General features: G+C 34.7%; 1 protein-coding gene across 1 annotated transcript in view; it reads right to left on the reverse strand.

Annotated features, from left to right (window-relative positions):
* Nucleotides 1-263: 263 nt before the first annotated feature.
* Nucleotides 264-16,300, reverse strand: part of TTC6 (tetratricopeptide repeat domain 6) — a 49,613-nt gene continuing 33,576 nt past the window's right edge. Inside the window, exons 20-33 of the mRNA XM_072337488.1 lie at nt 16,148-16,230; nt 15,602-15,678; nt 14,628-14,788; nt 13,343-13,477; nt 11,897-12,046; nt 11,537-11,677; nt 10,261-10,374; nt 9,698-9,817; nt 7,079-7,152; nt 6,448-6,658; nt 4,662-4,814; nt 4,282-4,452; nt 2,248-2,473; nt 264-1,084 (exon numbers count right to left, since the gene is read on the reverse strand). Of these exons, the coding sequence (XP_072193589.1) occupies nt 909-1,084; nt 2,248-2,473; nt 4,282-4,452; nt 4,662-4,814; nt 6,448-6,658; nt 7,079-7,152; nt 9,698-9,817; nt 10,261-10,374; nt 11,537-11,677; nt 11,897-12,046; nt 13,343-13,477; nt 14,628-14,788; nt 15,602-15,678; nt 16,148-16,230 (1,992 nt within the window). The 3' untranslated portion in view covers nt 264-908. The remainder of the gene's footprint in view (nt 1,085-2,247; nt 2,474-4,281; nt 4,453-4,661; nt 4,815-6,447; nt 6,659-7,078; nt 7,153-9,697; nt 9,818-10,260; nt 10,375-11,536; nt 11,678-11,896; nt 12,047-13,342; nt 13,478-14,627; nt 14,789-15,601; nt 15,679-16,147; nt 16,231-16,300) is intronic.

Raw genomic sequence — 16,300 nt, forward strand, 5'->3', positions numbered from 1 at the left:
AGCTTAAAGTGTTGTGTTAAGTATTCAAAAAATAAAATGTGATGTTTTTAAAGACAAAACAATGACAACATTTTTTTACTTTCATTTCAACAACACAACCTAATGAAAATCTCTTTTGGAATGCACAAAATGAAAGTCAATTCTTCTCCGTCCTGAGGCAACTATTTAGCTCCTTCCTTTCACTGTCTTCTCCATAGTATGCCACAACTGGGGGAGTTAATTTAGAGCCTGACAGTTTATTTTCATCACACTGATTCATACTTATATCTCCATGTTCAGATGAGGCAATTCTTAGAAATTTAGAACAAAAACCATAATCTATTACTCAGACTTTTTACATGCCTCTTCAAAGCCAATACAGCAACACATTTACATGGAAGAAAATTACCTCAGCATTTACTCTCAGTCTAAATTACATGGCCCTCTCAAATTCAAGTTCTTGGAGTAGTTTTCATGCACTGCAACAGCTTATGTTGCACATTGTCTTGTGACAGGGAACAGGGAGTCTTACGAAGACGTGTAGAAGGTAAAAAGTGAGACCTCATTAGCAGTTACCAACATTTGATAGTCATCCACCTTAAAACTATTACTTCTCAGGTGCTCCAGACAACATAAAACCCCATCACTGTAAGCATTTATACTGGTTGGTAGCACACATCTCATCCTTTTATCACCAGTGTCATTCAGGCCTTTTGTTTATAGTTACTACTTCTTTCATTTACCAAACAATTCAATCAGTTATTTTTCAACACTAAGAAATAAAGAATTGTATATAAATTCGTAATTAAAATATTGCATTTTGTTCTCATAACTGTGGCTAGTTTAGAGCTGAAACAAAGTAATTATATTAGGAAAATACAATGTGTATAAAGTATATTTAGATATTTCTTGCACACTGGACTTTTTAATTAAAGTGTGAGAAATGGGTAAATAGAACCAATATCTTTTTGTGTGTAATTAGTCTCTTCTTGTATGCTGATTGCTTGCTTGTAGTCTTCTAAAGCTTCTCTACTGAAACCCAATTTAGCACGAATATCGGCTCTAAGTCTGTACATCATGGCATCATTAGGCTGAATCGACAATGCTGTAAAAATGAGAAATAGAATGTTAGGTAAAGAAAATCACACAATTGCAGGGGTTGGAAGGGATCTCAAAGATCACTGGGTCCAGCTGCCCTGCTAAAGCAGTCAAAAAAGTATTGCCATAAAGTCTGTGTTCTAATTCTTCTCCAAGCATTTTTTAATAACATTACTTACACAAATAGTGTTCCATGAAAAGGTAGGCAACTTTGTCACAACACTTATTTCTTAGATTTTGTTATCTTTTTGATGCAATTTATGCATTTCACTTTCAACACTGACTGAACAGCAGAAACTTTGCTGTCCTGTAAAATGAGCAAAATCTAAAAGAGGAAAACTCTCCACATTCTACTACATGGCAAGGAAACCAATATTTTACTCAGTTTCTCTATTATATAAGTAGTATTTAGGAAATTGATGGGAAGTTTAATCTGCTGTATTAAAATTCTGCCTTAGAGAGAAAACTAGTAGTCTAGTCAATTGGTGCTTCTCTTGATGCAACCAGGGTGCAATAGGCTTTCTGAGCTGCAAGCGCATATTGCCAGTTCACAATGAATCTGTCATCGACCAGCAGCACCCAAATCCTTCTTCTCAGGGCTGCTCTCAAGCCATTCTCCGCCTAATTTGTATCTGAGCTTGAAACTGCCCCAACCCAGGTGCTGGACCTTGATAAAACTTGATTCGGATCCTCTTCTCTATGAAACATGCTATTACCGTGCAAAAGCCATTGGAAGACTAATACCATTTTTAACACTTGTTCTAGGATAAGCACACACTAAATCTCTTGTTAATACATGAAATAAGCTACATGAAACCCTTTTGTATGTCACCTAGATTTCTCACCACATGCAACAATTTTGGTATGTACAGTATATTCCTGCACTTCTTGCAGCAATTTGGTTTAGAACAGGGTTCCAAAAGCTAGTTCAGCTGCTATGAGACAATATGAAACAATTTCTCCTTCTAATTTACATAATTGTTTCAGGTATAAGAATGGAAGAAAGACTAAAATTAATCAGTCATCCTCTATTTAGTCACATCATAATATCTGATCAAACTAGTTAGGAAGCATTAGAAAAATGCATACATAGTTGCTGAGTTATGAAATAAAAACAAATTTCTATCATAATTTTTATTATGCTACTATACAGTAGATAAAAAAGATTACCTGTTGAAATGTCTCTCTCAGCTAGTTCATATTGATTTAATGCATTATAGAGATTTGCCCTGTTAAAATACACTGCTGCAGAGAATGGGCAGAGGCAAATAGCCTTCTCAAAGTCTTCTTTTGCCTCTTCAAAATTTTTTAATATTGTATTTGTAACAGCACGATTCATAATAGCAGATTCATTTCTTGGTTCAAGCTTTAGTACTTCTGAATAATAGCAATAAGCCTAAAAAAAAAAACAACAAAAACATGAATTGGAAGTAAGAGACCGAATAAACATCCCTCAAATTTTAATATGCTGTTTAGCATTATTTGTGCATAGCAGAGGCATGCACAGCACCCACATGGCCAGAGCAGCTGGCCCTAACTGATCAAAGTGATATTCCACACCATGGTTGGCATGGTGGTGATGGGCTGATGGTTGGACTAGGTGCATAGTGGTCTACTCCAACCATAATTATTCTATAGAACATCATCAAAATCTGGGAGAAGGAAGGAGAGAGAGGATTAATTTAGACTGATGGTGTCTGTCTTGTCAAGTAACCATAATGTACAATGAAGCCCTGTTTCCCTGAAAATGGGTAAATATCTGCATGCTGATCATAAGTAGTAAATGAATTCCCTGCTTTGCTTGTACATACAGCCTTTGGTTTACATATGAAACTGTCTTTATCTCAATTCATAAGTCTTCTCACTTTTACCCTTTCAGTTCTCTTCCCCATCACACTGATAGGGAGAGAGTAAATGGCTACATGGAGCTTAGCTGCCTACCAGAGTTAACCCAGAACATTCAGTATGGGATCAATAACCATCCAGACTTCTGAAAAAGGAACAGCTGGCTTCACTGAATTATAATCACAGCACAGAATAAATGAACCACTCACTAGGGATAATTTGGATTAACATACAAAGTAATTTATAGTCCAGCTCCCATTCTTGAACTTTTCTCCATAAAGAAACAGCTTCTAGAAGACAGAATAAGGAATCACAGCAATAGCAAAGATTAAGAACAACCTTTCCAAGACCAGTCTTGATGAATGATTTCAGATGCAGATAAAAAGAGAGTACAAGGTCACAGGAGAAGCCACATGCCACTGGCCTTGTAGTTTTAAGGGATTTATGATCCAAGTCTAACTAATTCACAAGAGCAGCAAGGAGTCTAACTCAGAGAAACAAACAGGAACATTAAGTTGCTTTCAAACATCATTGACTTCTTGTGCTGTATGAAGTACAATCTCAGCTTAAAGCCATATGTCGAGTATGTATTTTACATGGTGAATTGCAAGTTGAAGTGTTTACAGATACAGTTCTAGTAGGGGATTAATTCAAGTTGATCAAAAGTGCTGAAGCATCTTTACTGGTTCTGCATTACTAAAGATGCTGGACCATAAAGTTCTAATCAAAAGCCTAACTTTGCCCACAGAATGTGACAAAAAGCATGACAGGAAGCCAAAAAGGGGGGGGGGGGGGGGGGGGAAATCAGCTTAAGGGCCCTCCTTACAGGAAGAAAAATAAATGTTTTGAATACTCTCAAGAGGAATTGAAGTATTTCTTTCGTATTTGGAAGATGCATACTGTATTTTAGCAGAATTAGGAGATTTAATGTTGTTAAGATACTGTAGTTACAGATGTAATATCTGACTTCTTAATCAAAGCCCATCAGCAGAAGATTCTGTTCATTTCCCTTTCTAATGGTGTTATGGTGAAACTGGCAAGTTATTTAACACACAGCAATTAGGCTTGAGGGAGCTTACTCAGCATCAGTGAGATTTTGGTAACATGCTCCATTTTTGTGATGAGTGTCTTAACTGCTATGAATCTCAATTCATACCAATGCTACCATATATGGCAATTACTTATTACTAACTACTATAGTTTAATTTTCTGTTAGAGGATCATAAAATTAATCTAAAAAAGCTTCAAGTTAAGCATATTAGAAGACATCTTTGTACCTACAGTATTTATTAATAAGACAAGTATAAGAATTTTTTTTGAAGACAGGATAGAGACAGTATAAATTTTCTGAAGTCTTACCTGTGAAAATTGATGATTATTGAAGTAGATGTTTGCTGCACTGAAATAAGCTAATGCATAGTTGGGGTCAATAGAAATTGCTTGCTGATAGTCCTTCATGGCACAGGATAAATACCCCATTAACTGGTTGATGATACCCCGATTTGTTAGCAGTTGAGCAGTGGTAGTGAGCTAGAAGGAGATAGCAGAGGCATCCTTATTAGGGAAAATTTACCCTTATGTAGTAATTCATTGTTGTTCAAAAATTTATTTATTTATTCTATTTATTTAAAATAGAATAGCACTTAAGAATCCAAATCATCAATTGTTCATGTACAGTGTTGGCCAGCTTCATAGAAACAGGTTAATCTTAGTAAAAACTACTTTAATCTCACACCTACCTTTAACGCAGCATTTACATCTTGAAGAGCAGAAAAAATTTCACCCATTTGAAGAGAGACTGAAGCTCGCCCTTCATATGCAGTGTCACATTTTGAATCAATAGCAATGACAGCTGTTAACTGGTTCCAAGCACTCCGAAGCTTTCCAAGGGCCTAAAATGAATTGCAATTTGCACACAAAAAGAAATCCACACAATATCAAAAACCCTAATTGTCCAACTTAAGAAAGCTACAGTAGAATAAGGAAGCATGCTTATATTTACTAATGCAGTTACCTAAATTACAGGAAAAAAAAAATTAAAAAGGTTTTGTTAATTATGCAATACTTATTGTACTTACAACCATGCAATATACCTGCCACAAATGTTTTACCTGAAAGTATTTCCCCTTTTTATCATAGATTAACCAAATAGTTGAGGTTAGAAGGCATCTCTAAGAACTGCCTATTCTAACTCCTTGCTGAAAGCAGGATCATCTACAACAGATCACTCAGCTTTGCATCCAGCTGGGTTTTGAACAGCTCCAAGGATGGAGACTTCACAACCTATGTGTGTAATTGCTCTCAGTGTTTGGTCATTCTCACAGTAAAAATAATGATAATCTGACTTTTAATTGAATTTACTGTATTTTAGTTACGGCTCTTTTCGTCCTGTCCTATCACTAGGCACCATTAAGAAAACCTGGTTCCTTTTTCCTCTGTGCTCCTCCACTATGTATTTATACACACTGATAAAAATTCCCCCTTATACATTCCAATCTCCCTTTCCCTGTGGCAATACATTTGGGCTAATTATGTAAAGGTAGAAAGCTAAATATCTAGTTCCCCACATCAAAATACTCACACACATGTATGTTTAAGTCCTAAAGGTATGATCAGGCTGAAGAAAAGGCATTTAGTGAGATTTAGGCCTCTTGAAATTAAGCACATGCCATGACGTGAACTTTCTGGGCTTCCTCCTGCCTCCGAGATGTCTAATTTCTATGTATTCCCTCCAAGTGAAAGCATTAGTAAGAAATCAACTATACTGGTAAATCTGTAAGCTTAAGGAAATTTTTGACATCAGTGCCAAAAGATCTGACCCAAGTCACTGACATTAGTCCCTCAGCCACCTTCGTAAAAATAACTCCCAGCAAAATTCATGACAACTCAAGACATTTCAGGTAAGTGGATATTATAAATCAAAGTAAATCACAGGAATTAGAAACAGAGGAAGGAAAGCTGTCAAGTCATAATTTATATCCCTTTGCTAATATAGAATTACATTTTCTATGTAGTTAAGTATTTTTCAGTGATCATAAGCTCTTTTCCAAGGGATATTAGCAGATTTGCTAACTCTATTATAGATAATTGGAACAAATGAGATTGTTGCAGAGTGATTTTCTGCCACTTCTTAAATCTGTAAACAGCTCATACACACAGAATATACAAGCTCTTAATTTTCATTTATCAGATAATCAAATATACAAACCAAAGGTAAAGTTACTTGCTATTTCATTAAAAACAGATTTACAAGACAACTGGATACAAGTGTGGGGAAAAGAGTGGTCTATTCATTGACTTAAAAAGAAAACAATCTATCTTAAGTACACAAACTGTTCTATATTTTGCATGGACAGGGATGCCATTCTAGCAGTCGGCAACTCTGCCCATGAGTTTGGAACTAGATGATATTTAAAGATCCCCTTCAACATAAGCCATTCTATGATTCTATAGAAATACACACATTATATAAACTGTATTATGTTAGGTTATACATTGTGCTGACAATGAGTTTTTGTGTCTTACCTGCAAGATGTATCCTAAGCAAATTCTGGCTTTCGTACACATCGGATTCAGGTGAATTGCTTTCAAGAAATCCTTCTGTGCTTGTTCAAGACCAGCCTGATGTCCATTTTTCATATATGAATTTCCTCGTCCAATATAGGCTTCCACAGAAACAGGCTCTAGTCTGAGAACCTGACTGAATGACCTCGCAGCTTCTTCAAACTCATTTAGTCTAAAAATAAATGAATAAATAAAAATTAAAATTAAAAAGGAGATTAACATTGCCTCTGTTTAATGCTTAGAAAATTTATAAACAAGATTGACTTCAAAAAGTAGTTCAACTCAGACTGAAGGGAATACTCTATTTCTTAAATTTGCTTTCTATGTTCATCTTGATGGTTATTATAAAAAGAAGATAGTCAAACATCAGTTTAATTTCTTTGATCTGAAGAAGAAAGCAGCAAAAGTCATTCCCTTTTTATCCTAGGTGATATTTGTGTGAAATGGGAATAACTGACTCCACGTGTCACTATGATAAGCAGTCCCGTCTCCCTCTCTCCATTCTCAGTGCCCTCAAATATGAAAAAGTACATGGAAAAAACAAATTCTAGGAATTATTTCATTTTTGTACTCCACAGCAGTTACACCATACCTATAATGGCAGTTTCCAATAGCTTGAAAGATCTGGCTATCACCTGGACTAAGCAGCGCTGCTTCTTTGAAATCCTGAAATGAACAGACCCAGAATGAGAATTGACATTGTTTCACTTCTAGACAGTTCACTAGAACTGTGGTTTCTGCTGAACAGTTCTACACCTCTGCAGGAAAAGGGAGTTAACTTCTGATGTTGGTGAATGTCAGAAGTACTGCATAACTGTTTAACTGTTCTCACATTCTATGACCTATGGTCTGATAGTAAGCTATGCGATATCACAGTATTTCTCACAAAGCTGGAAGTAATTTTTCCAGGACAATAAAAAAGCTTCCCAGAGGGGTACTGTTTTTAACAGAAATAATAGCTATTGTTAAATACATATATATTGAAACTGTGTTTTGCTACATGCAGTTTCAACAGAACTCTTCCAGTAAGCAAATTATTTTAATTACTACATTTTAAAGTTACAGTAAACCAAATTCATATTTGCATTAGAACTCTGCTTACAATGTTCTAGTGAAGGACATCCCATTATTATTATAAATCACTGTTTCAGGGCTTTTAACTTTTCCTTTTTACTAACACACAGAACACTGTCAAAATGTTTGTGGTTTTCAGACTCATAGAATCATTAACACTGGAAAAGCCCTCTAAGATCTAATATTGACATCCCTCTGACACCAATATAGCCCACTAAACCTTAGTGCTCACCACTTAGATTTCAATTGAACAATTGAACCACAGTGTGTTCCGTGTGGTTCAGCTGTAAAAAGAAAAATGTAGAAGTGATTTAAAAATTGAATGCAATCATTTCAGTTATAAGGAAGCTCTTTAGCACTTTCCACAGGAAAGAAACCTGTAGGCAGTAGGAGTGGTTCACTTGATGCATCCACTGTCAGAAGCATTATCTACTGGTGCAAATTTAAAAATGATGTGGAAGATGTGCTATTAGAATTACAAAAGTGGCACAATACTTCAATATGTACAGAAATACAAATATATATATCAGTTCTTTGTTAAAATAAAACCTTTCTTTTAGTAAACATGTTATCATAAAATCATATCATGAAAAACCTAAAAAAAAAAAAAAAAACCAACATCACTGAGCAGCAATGATCCAACCTATCAAACCCTCTCAGTGAATTCCCAACAAAACTAATGTGACTCTTCATGTATTCAGTTTGAACTACACACTTTGCTGCATGCATGGAGCACAGCAGATTGTTCTAAGGACTAGGTTTGGTTTACTCTAAACCAGAAGTCCTATCCTCAAACATCACCACACACTCTTCTTAGAATCATGCAGAAAAGACAGGCACCTCTATGCATCACTTCAGATCATACATTGAATTGCAACTTTGTCTTTCTTCCAGTGTGCACAATTCAGAAATACATTCACTTTGAGAAGAAGTAAAATAATTACATTTCAGCAAGCATTAATACATGTATACAGATATACCTGCAATTAAACTGATACAGCTCCAGCACATTTATAATCACTGATTCTTTTCTTAAATTAGCTAATATAGTTTTGTGCCTGTTTTTCAATTGCCTTTTTAAAATCCATCTTCCCTAGTCAAATAATTTTTTTGCTCATCTTGCCAGTTGTGATCCATTTCCCAGTCTCCTTTTACTCTCAGCATCTTTTCTGAACAATACTGATCAATTTGATCCTGAAGTATGAGACCGATCATGCAGTGTTTCTATTTGTTTCTAAATAAGGTCTACCAACTGTAAAGAGTCTTTGGCACACACTTCCTGCAGGACATTTTGGGGTTAATGGAAAGGGATTCACATCCTTTCTTTAATTCCTGCTTGCAAATAAGAAATACTACTCAATTTTTAGAATGGCATCATTGCTGTCACGTAACATGGATAATAAAGTTTAAAGCTCATAGTCCACAACACAGTCAGTGTATTTTTTTTCAACAGCAGTTGGTGCATTCATATACATATTACTTTACAGACAAAAAAAAAAGTTTCAGACAACTTGCAAATGATTGAGAATTCAATAATAAAAACCTCGTGTTTGAAAGAGTAGTTTTTAATACTTAAGTTGTAAGCCTGCTACTTCAGCACCTGGTGGAGTCCCTCTGAATGAATCATTTGCATTGTGTCAGTCATTTCTTGAGATCTGACCCTCCCTGTCTTTCAACAAAAGTCACTTACACACACAGAGGAAGAGAAAACAAGCTCACACGATTGGATTCCTCCATTTACTTAGGATTCTGCAATGAATCAGTACTCATTTAGACCCAAAATAAATGACAAAGTTGTGCTTTGTTTTCATGGGGTTTTTTGTTTTGGTTTTTGTTTGTTTCTTTTGTTTTTGTTTTGTTTTTTTACAAAGAGAAGGACAAGTCTGTTCTCATTAATTGAATTTTGTACAATTCTTGTACTTAACTCCAGCTGTACAAAATTGTAAAATGACTAGAACTGTCTTTTATTTGCAGATTCACTGCGCAGTTTGGTATTAGATGCTGAGCAAATTAAAAGGGAACCTTAACTACTTTTGAAACACTAAGCCTGGCAAATTGGTCTCTATGTAAGCAGGGGCTCATCGTTAAGATAAAAACCTCTATTTGCTCTACACAGATAAGGATTATTTATTTTTACCTCACAGGCATTAGCGTGATCACCAAGTTCCAGGTAGAGTAGTCCACGATTGATGAACACTCTTAGAACTATTTCCTTACTCACCTCATGTAGAAGAAAAATGCCATAATCTTTCAAAGCCTGTTTAAAAAAAAAAAAAAAAAGGCATTTTACACAACTGCTTATTCATAGAGAAATATACGTTGCCTTCCATAATTATGTACATAAGTAATCCCAGAGTACAAAATCAAAGTTAATACAGATATATTAAACCGGCTTCATTAAAACTCATTTTGTTATTTAAATTTCTTTTTGTTTAACCAACCAAAATTCATAATGGCTTCTTCTTCTAAAATTTTTGTCCATATTCTTATTTCTAATGATGTCATAGATGTATTATTATTCATAATAATATATTCTATTATTGAAACGAAGTACTTGTTAAACTATTTTCAAATACATCTTATTTTTACTGAAAAGATTAACCACTACTTGTATTAACTGAATTTTCCTTTAAATTTTGTGAAGTGGTGTTATGAACAGGTGTTAACAACAGAGTGATGTTGTAAAATTATGAACTGTACCTTTCTGAAGTTCTTTATTTGATGGTAACAGACTGCTCTGTTATAATATGCTGAAATGCAGGTATTGTCAAGATCAATAGTTTTTGAGAGATCTTCAATTGCAGCTTGAAATGTCTGGAAATGAAAAATTATTATGTAGAAGTTACAATTCACAACATCATATATTCTTACTGAAATTACAGCATACTGTAAAATTTAGTTTCATAGTTTTCCATTCTTATTTCTTCAGTACTTGAAGGTATCATTTCACTAAAATCTAGATACTGTAGAGGGAGTACTTTTTCAGAAGCTCTGTTAGGACAGTCAGTACATCCCAATCTTTTTACTGTTTGCTTAGAAAATATTCATATTGCAATATGTAATCTACCTTTAATTTTTCTGGCTTATTTTTTCTTTCTTATATTCACCTAAAAAGTATATTATGTGGAGTTTTAATACTTACACCTATCTCTAAGTGACAAACTATCCCATAGAACTTAGGAGGAAAACACGTAGATGGATACACAGTAGCTTGCTCAATTCATCATTAAAACCATACAGATCAGAGTGGCTTCAAGAAGGAAAGCAACATAAAAATCAAGATGAATTTCTTGGTTCCATCAGAAACACTGCTTTCCAAAGTTTTGCCAATATTTTACTATCATAAAGTGATAAGTAAGATAAAGGGCTGCTCCAAAAGTAATGCCCCCTATCTATTCCCATGAAATTACAATAGTGTTATAGTGCTCTCTGAAGCTATTTGATTTAAAAATCAAGCTCATTTACAAAACGCTTTTTTTCCCCAACATAATCACCACCATTAGCTGTGAATTTTTTGCCAGCAGTATACAAGAGCTTGTATGTCACACTCACAGAAGTCTGTCTGCCTGTCTGTCCAGAACATGGGTTGTCTGTCATATAGACATGAATTTCCACTGTTGAAATGCACCACCCACTCCTTCACTGTACACATCAACTGTTTGGTCTTATCAACAAGAATTGGTGGATGTCAACAGATGCAAATAATTTCCACACTGAAGTATTCAGTTCCACACCTTTGCTTACACACTTCCATGTCAGACATCATTTTATCAGACTGCTCTGCTGCCACCTGTCACACAGCGGCAACATGTAATGGAATACTGGCAGAAGGTTCAACCTATACTGCCATACCACAAACAGGTGCCTTTGATGTTGTGGTCCACCACAATAAAATAGGAAGGATTACTATCAGCGTGGCCCTCATACACTAAGTTCTAAGGGAGAAAGCAGCAGTACAACAACAAGAGATACCTACCTTATTTTGATACTTCAGTATTCCTCGGTAAAAATAAACTTGTATACTGTCAGGATGAATTTTGATTGCCTCATTACAATTCATAATTGCCTTTGAGTATCTGCCTTTACTTTCATAGTAAGCAGCACGACCCATATAAGCCTACGGAGTTGAAGACAGAATAATGCTAAAAGAAAAGATAAAGCTGCTTATTTAAGACAAGGTTTAAATAAAAGAAATAACAAGCTTTATAAAAATATAGATCATTGTGCTTGCTGGCAGGCTACAAGGCAAAATATCCATAAACACAGAACTAGTCATATTCTGAACCCATCCTAACATGCCTCAAGGAAACAAACCATCAGGAGTTTTTAGTATTACCTGGAAATGTGATGGACAAAGGATAAGAGTATGATTGAAGTCTTGGATGCACTTTGTTTGTCTGAGTTGCATTCGACACAGCCCTCGTTGATAAAAAGCATCAGGGTATCTTGAATGTAGTCTTATAGCCATACTAAAAGCATCACAGGCCTAGAAGTATTACAGTCATCTGGGTTAAACAGTTTGTTCAGTTGAAACCACAGGCTGTCAAATTAACAGATTCATTTGAACAGGGAGATATAAATTATTTAAGCATTTGGAATATAATATGTATCCACTTTTTTATTGCTTTAGTCCACTGTGACTTAAAATGCCCTAATAGTACAATCATAATCACAGGGAAGTACAACCTAACTCATTTTATGATCTTCAGTGAAACTTATAAAGTACATGGTTTTCTGTCTATAAAAGCTGAAACTGTGCAGTTATTTGTTACAGTGGTTGACATGAAACTCCTTCATAATTCATCCCGGCATTTTTTTCTTCCGCATTGCTCATCACACAGTCATGGGCTCTTCCAGGGTGTACAGCTATAATATCAGCTATAGTATCAGCTATAATATAATATAATATGCAATGGCATAGTTAACTTTATCAGTTGTCTGAATTATCGGGTATGGTAACACATGACAACTTTGAAAGCCTTCTTCCAAAAGAGTATCCGCTTTGACTTACGACAATGCAGATGAGAGGCAGGAGTAGAATGACACTGTGCCCTGTGAAAGTTTGCCATTTCACACAGTTCTAATTACAGTCTTGAGCCTTTAGTAAATCAGCAACTGACACATGTTTACCAAATCAAAATAGAAAGCATTTTCAAGAACCCATCCTAAGCCTGCTACAAAAGCCCACAGGTAAAGTTTAATATTTTAATACTTTTCTTCAGGAAGACTTTAATCTTTTTTTCCCCACTACCTCAAATCTGAGGTATTCATTTTATTGAAAAAAGTTTATTATTACTAAATGCTTTGCTAAGTATCACATATAAACTAAGTGCCAAACAACCATCTAGGGGTTGTTTTGAGCTACAGTAATACAAAGAGAAAAAAAACACACACACACACAAAAACAAAAAAAACACTTATATGCAAACTCCATAATTAATATAATAATCTAGGATTTCCTTTGAGTTTAGTAGAAATCAACAAAGCCACTGATTGCTACATGAGTATTTGTAAGATCCACGGAAGTATTGATAAGAAGGTAAGAAATTGTGCCATTTTCTAATGATATCAAAATATGAATTATTTTCATATATTAAAATCAGAACATTAACACTGAAAAATGATTCACAAACTTGCAAGGCAATCTAGCGTATGTCATAAGTTAAAAAGAATTGTTAAGGCAGTTAAGGTTGTTGAAAATATTGATATTATTCATTTGGTTATCACTTTTGTCTGTAGGCACTGGAGTCAAAGGAGTCAAATACACAGAACTAATACCAACCTCTGATAAATTCATTTGTTCCATATAACACAGGCCCATAAGATAATACGTTTCTGCAGCCTCAAATGTAGGAGGCAGGATTTTTTCTGAGGTCATCAGAAGATTTATAGCTTGCTTAAAACTTTCCACAGCATCCTACAAAACAGGGAATATCAAGAATTTTAAAGCACTTAAGTGAAATTTTAAAATGTCTTAGTCTTCGGAACATAAATGTAAAAATGACAAGTATGGAGTTCCTTAATGCTGGAGCAGCACAGCCTGATTTCTGGTCATTTACTCATGTTAGAAGAATTGTCTAAATCCTTGCCAGCAGTGAGGCCCCCTCACTGGGACTAAAACTCCGAGGAATCAGGGCAGGACTCTAATACACACCTCTTAACCATGACAACTGAAACGGGTTGGATCAGATGATACTAACAATAGCCATCTTTCACTTAGCATTGGTTCAAAGACAGTGGAAATAATATTGCTCTGTTATGATTTCAGACTAATGAAACCCACAAGCTTAACAAAAAAAGTGAATGTTTCAAGATGCTTCAGTTGGTACATGTACAGAGAGCAGGAGTATGGTTTTTGCATAGAATATACCTAATATTCACTTTAATATACATACATATATATATATATGTGTGTGTGCAAACAAGTCTTAAATGAAACAAAGACCATGCATGTCAAATAGAGAACTTGCTAGATAGGGAGATTCAAGTTATTCCTGATCTACCTGTTACTTACTGCTGTTATTTAAAGAAACGGGACTCTCTACATTTTGCATAAATAAATAGGACTGTACAGAAAGAAATCACATATCTATACTGGCAGTTTCAACAATTCTGCAGGCCTCAGGCATTAGCTAACTGCATGAGCCAGAGAAGTGACAGTATTAGTTAAATCCTATGACAGAAGTATTCAAAAAGTTGAGAAATACTTGCTACAATATATATTCACTTCATGTACATTAATGACATATTTGTACAGTAATTAGAAAAAGAACACTAAATATTATAGTTTTATTTCAGAAAAAGAAATTGTTGCCTGCAGTTATAGACTAAGATCAGTTATATCTTAATATTTTTCCCCCAATGAAAATGTATTAAAGTTCAATTTGCCTAAATTATGCAGAACTGCAGTTTTGCTGTTGTTGAAAATGTCTGACACAGGTCTTCTTGAATTTTAAGCAGTAAGGTGCACCAAATGCGTACTTGTATACTAAAAGATAAAATATTAAAAGAATTAAGGAAAAACATCGTCTTGCTTGGCACAGATGTATAACGTAGATGTTTCTAACCTCTATTTTTGCAGCTTTCATTTGTATTTTTCCTAAGAGAACAAATGTTGAAGGCTCAGGGTGAGTTGTAGCAGCTTCTTGTAAGCACTCTATGGCTTCACTGTGGTTTTGACAAAATGACTGAATGAGTGCTTGCTGAACAGGCTGGAACTCCGAGGACACTGGAAGAAAACCACCACAGAAAATGATAATCTTTTACTTCAACATGTGTTTTCTAGTATAAAATCTCTTTAAATTATATACCAATTTCAGAATGCTGTTAAAATATTTTTTTTCAATAAGGTAAAAAAAAAAATCCACATAAAAATCTCAAGCTGAACAATTATCAACAAGGGTAGCTCAATGGCTACACACCCACAACCCACAAACCCTCCTCTTCCCACATCTAGGAAGTCTGTGCTATGTTGGAAGTATCACCGCATGCTTCTATTGTTTTTATACTGCTACAGATTGCACACCCAAAATTCATCCCTAGAAGAGACAGATCATTCATCTTGAGCAGAACTGGTATTCATATGGATTCATGAATAACTATAAGGATACACTGTATACTGCCACTTTATGTTCATCACATAAAAAGGAATTTCTATACTGCAACATTTTTACCATTCGAATGCGTTGCAAAGGTTGAACCCTGGAGCTGTGTAGTATTTTATTTGGAAGGACTGTAAATGAGTACAGCACAGAATCCATACTCTGTATTGCTTTTAAAGCAGAAATCAGAAAATTGAAAAGGAAAAAAAAGCACCACAAAAACAACAACAAAACCAACAAAAACTCAAAAGAAAGAAATTCTGAAATCACAAATGGAAATTAGGAAATAATGTACACTTACTGTCTCCAAACATTATCCTGTATTTTAGCTGATTCATGGTAAGTAACCTATTAGAGTGCTTGAACTTTTCTTTTTTTAAATGTAAGCTCATAATTCCTTGATTAGAGATCACACAACAACACAAGCAAACTGACATTACCTTTGTTCATTTTTGCAAGTTGGTGAATACATAAGCTTGCCAGTTCATATTTCTTCAACTCCATTAAATACTTTCCCCTGCAAGGAAATATTTTTGGGTACAATTAGTAAAGCTCCCAGGTATTTCTGTCAAAATGCAAACACTGCTGCAACTTATTTTCTTTCATAGAAAAGGAGGGGGGGAAAAAAAAGAAAAACAATGTATTCCAATAAAAACATTTGAATTTTTTTCTTTTTATGCCCATCAGAAGTATATATCAAATCTTAATTTTTCCTCTTTAACATAAAAGCGCCAAGACACAACAGGCTTGCTTCTTTGCAGACTGTAGGAATTACAAAACCACATTTCCTTTGAGATTACATTAACAGGATGACATTAAACAGATATGAAGTTCCTAAGGTTCGAAAATGCCATTACAATACACTTTTTTTTTAACCTATTGAGAGCAGGGTTCAAAGCATACAAAGTGTCTACAAAAATAATTCCAGTGGGAAATGCTGTTAAGAGTAAGGTACATGTGAAGACTTCCACTAAAAACTTTCCTACCTCAATTTCAGTAGATCTGACTTATCTGGATAAAGATGAATGGCTCGATTTATATCTTTCACAGCATTTGATAAATTATGAATCTGTGATTTAAAACAAACAAAAAAACTACTATTTAACTGGTATTATGAACACAATGTGGAGAAAATTATG

Source organism: Excalfactoria chinensis, chromosome 5 (assembly GCF_039878825.1).
Source record: "Excalfactoria chinensis isolate bCotChi1 chromosome 5, bCotChi1.hap2, whole genome shotgun sequence".
NCBI lineage: Eukaryota > Metazoa > Chordata > Aves > Galliformes > Phasianidae > Excalfactoria > Excalfactoria chinensis.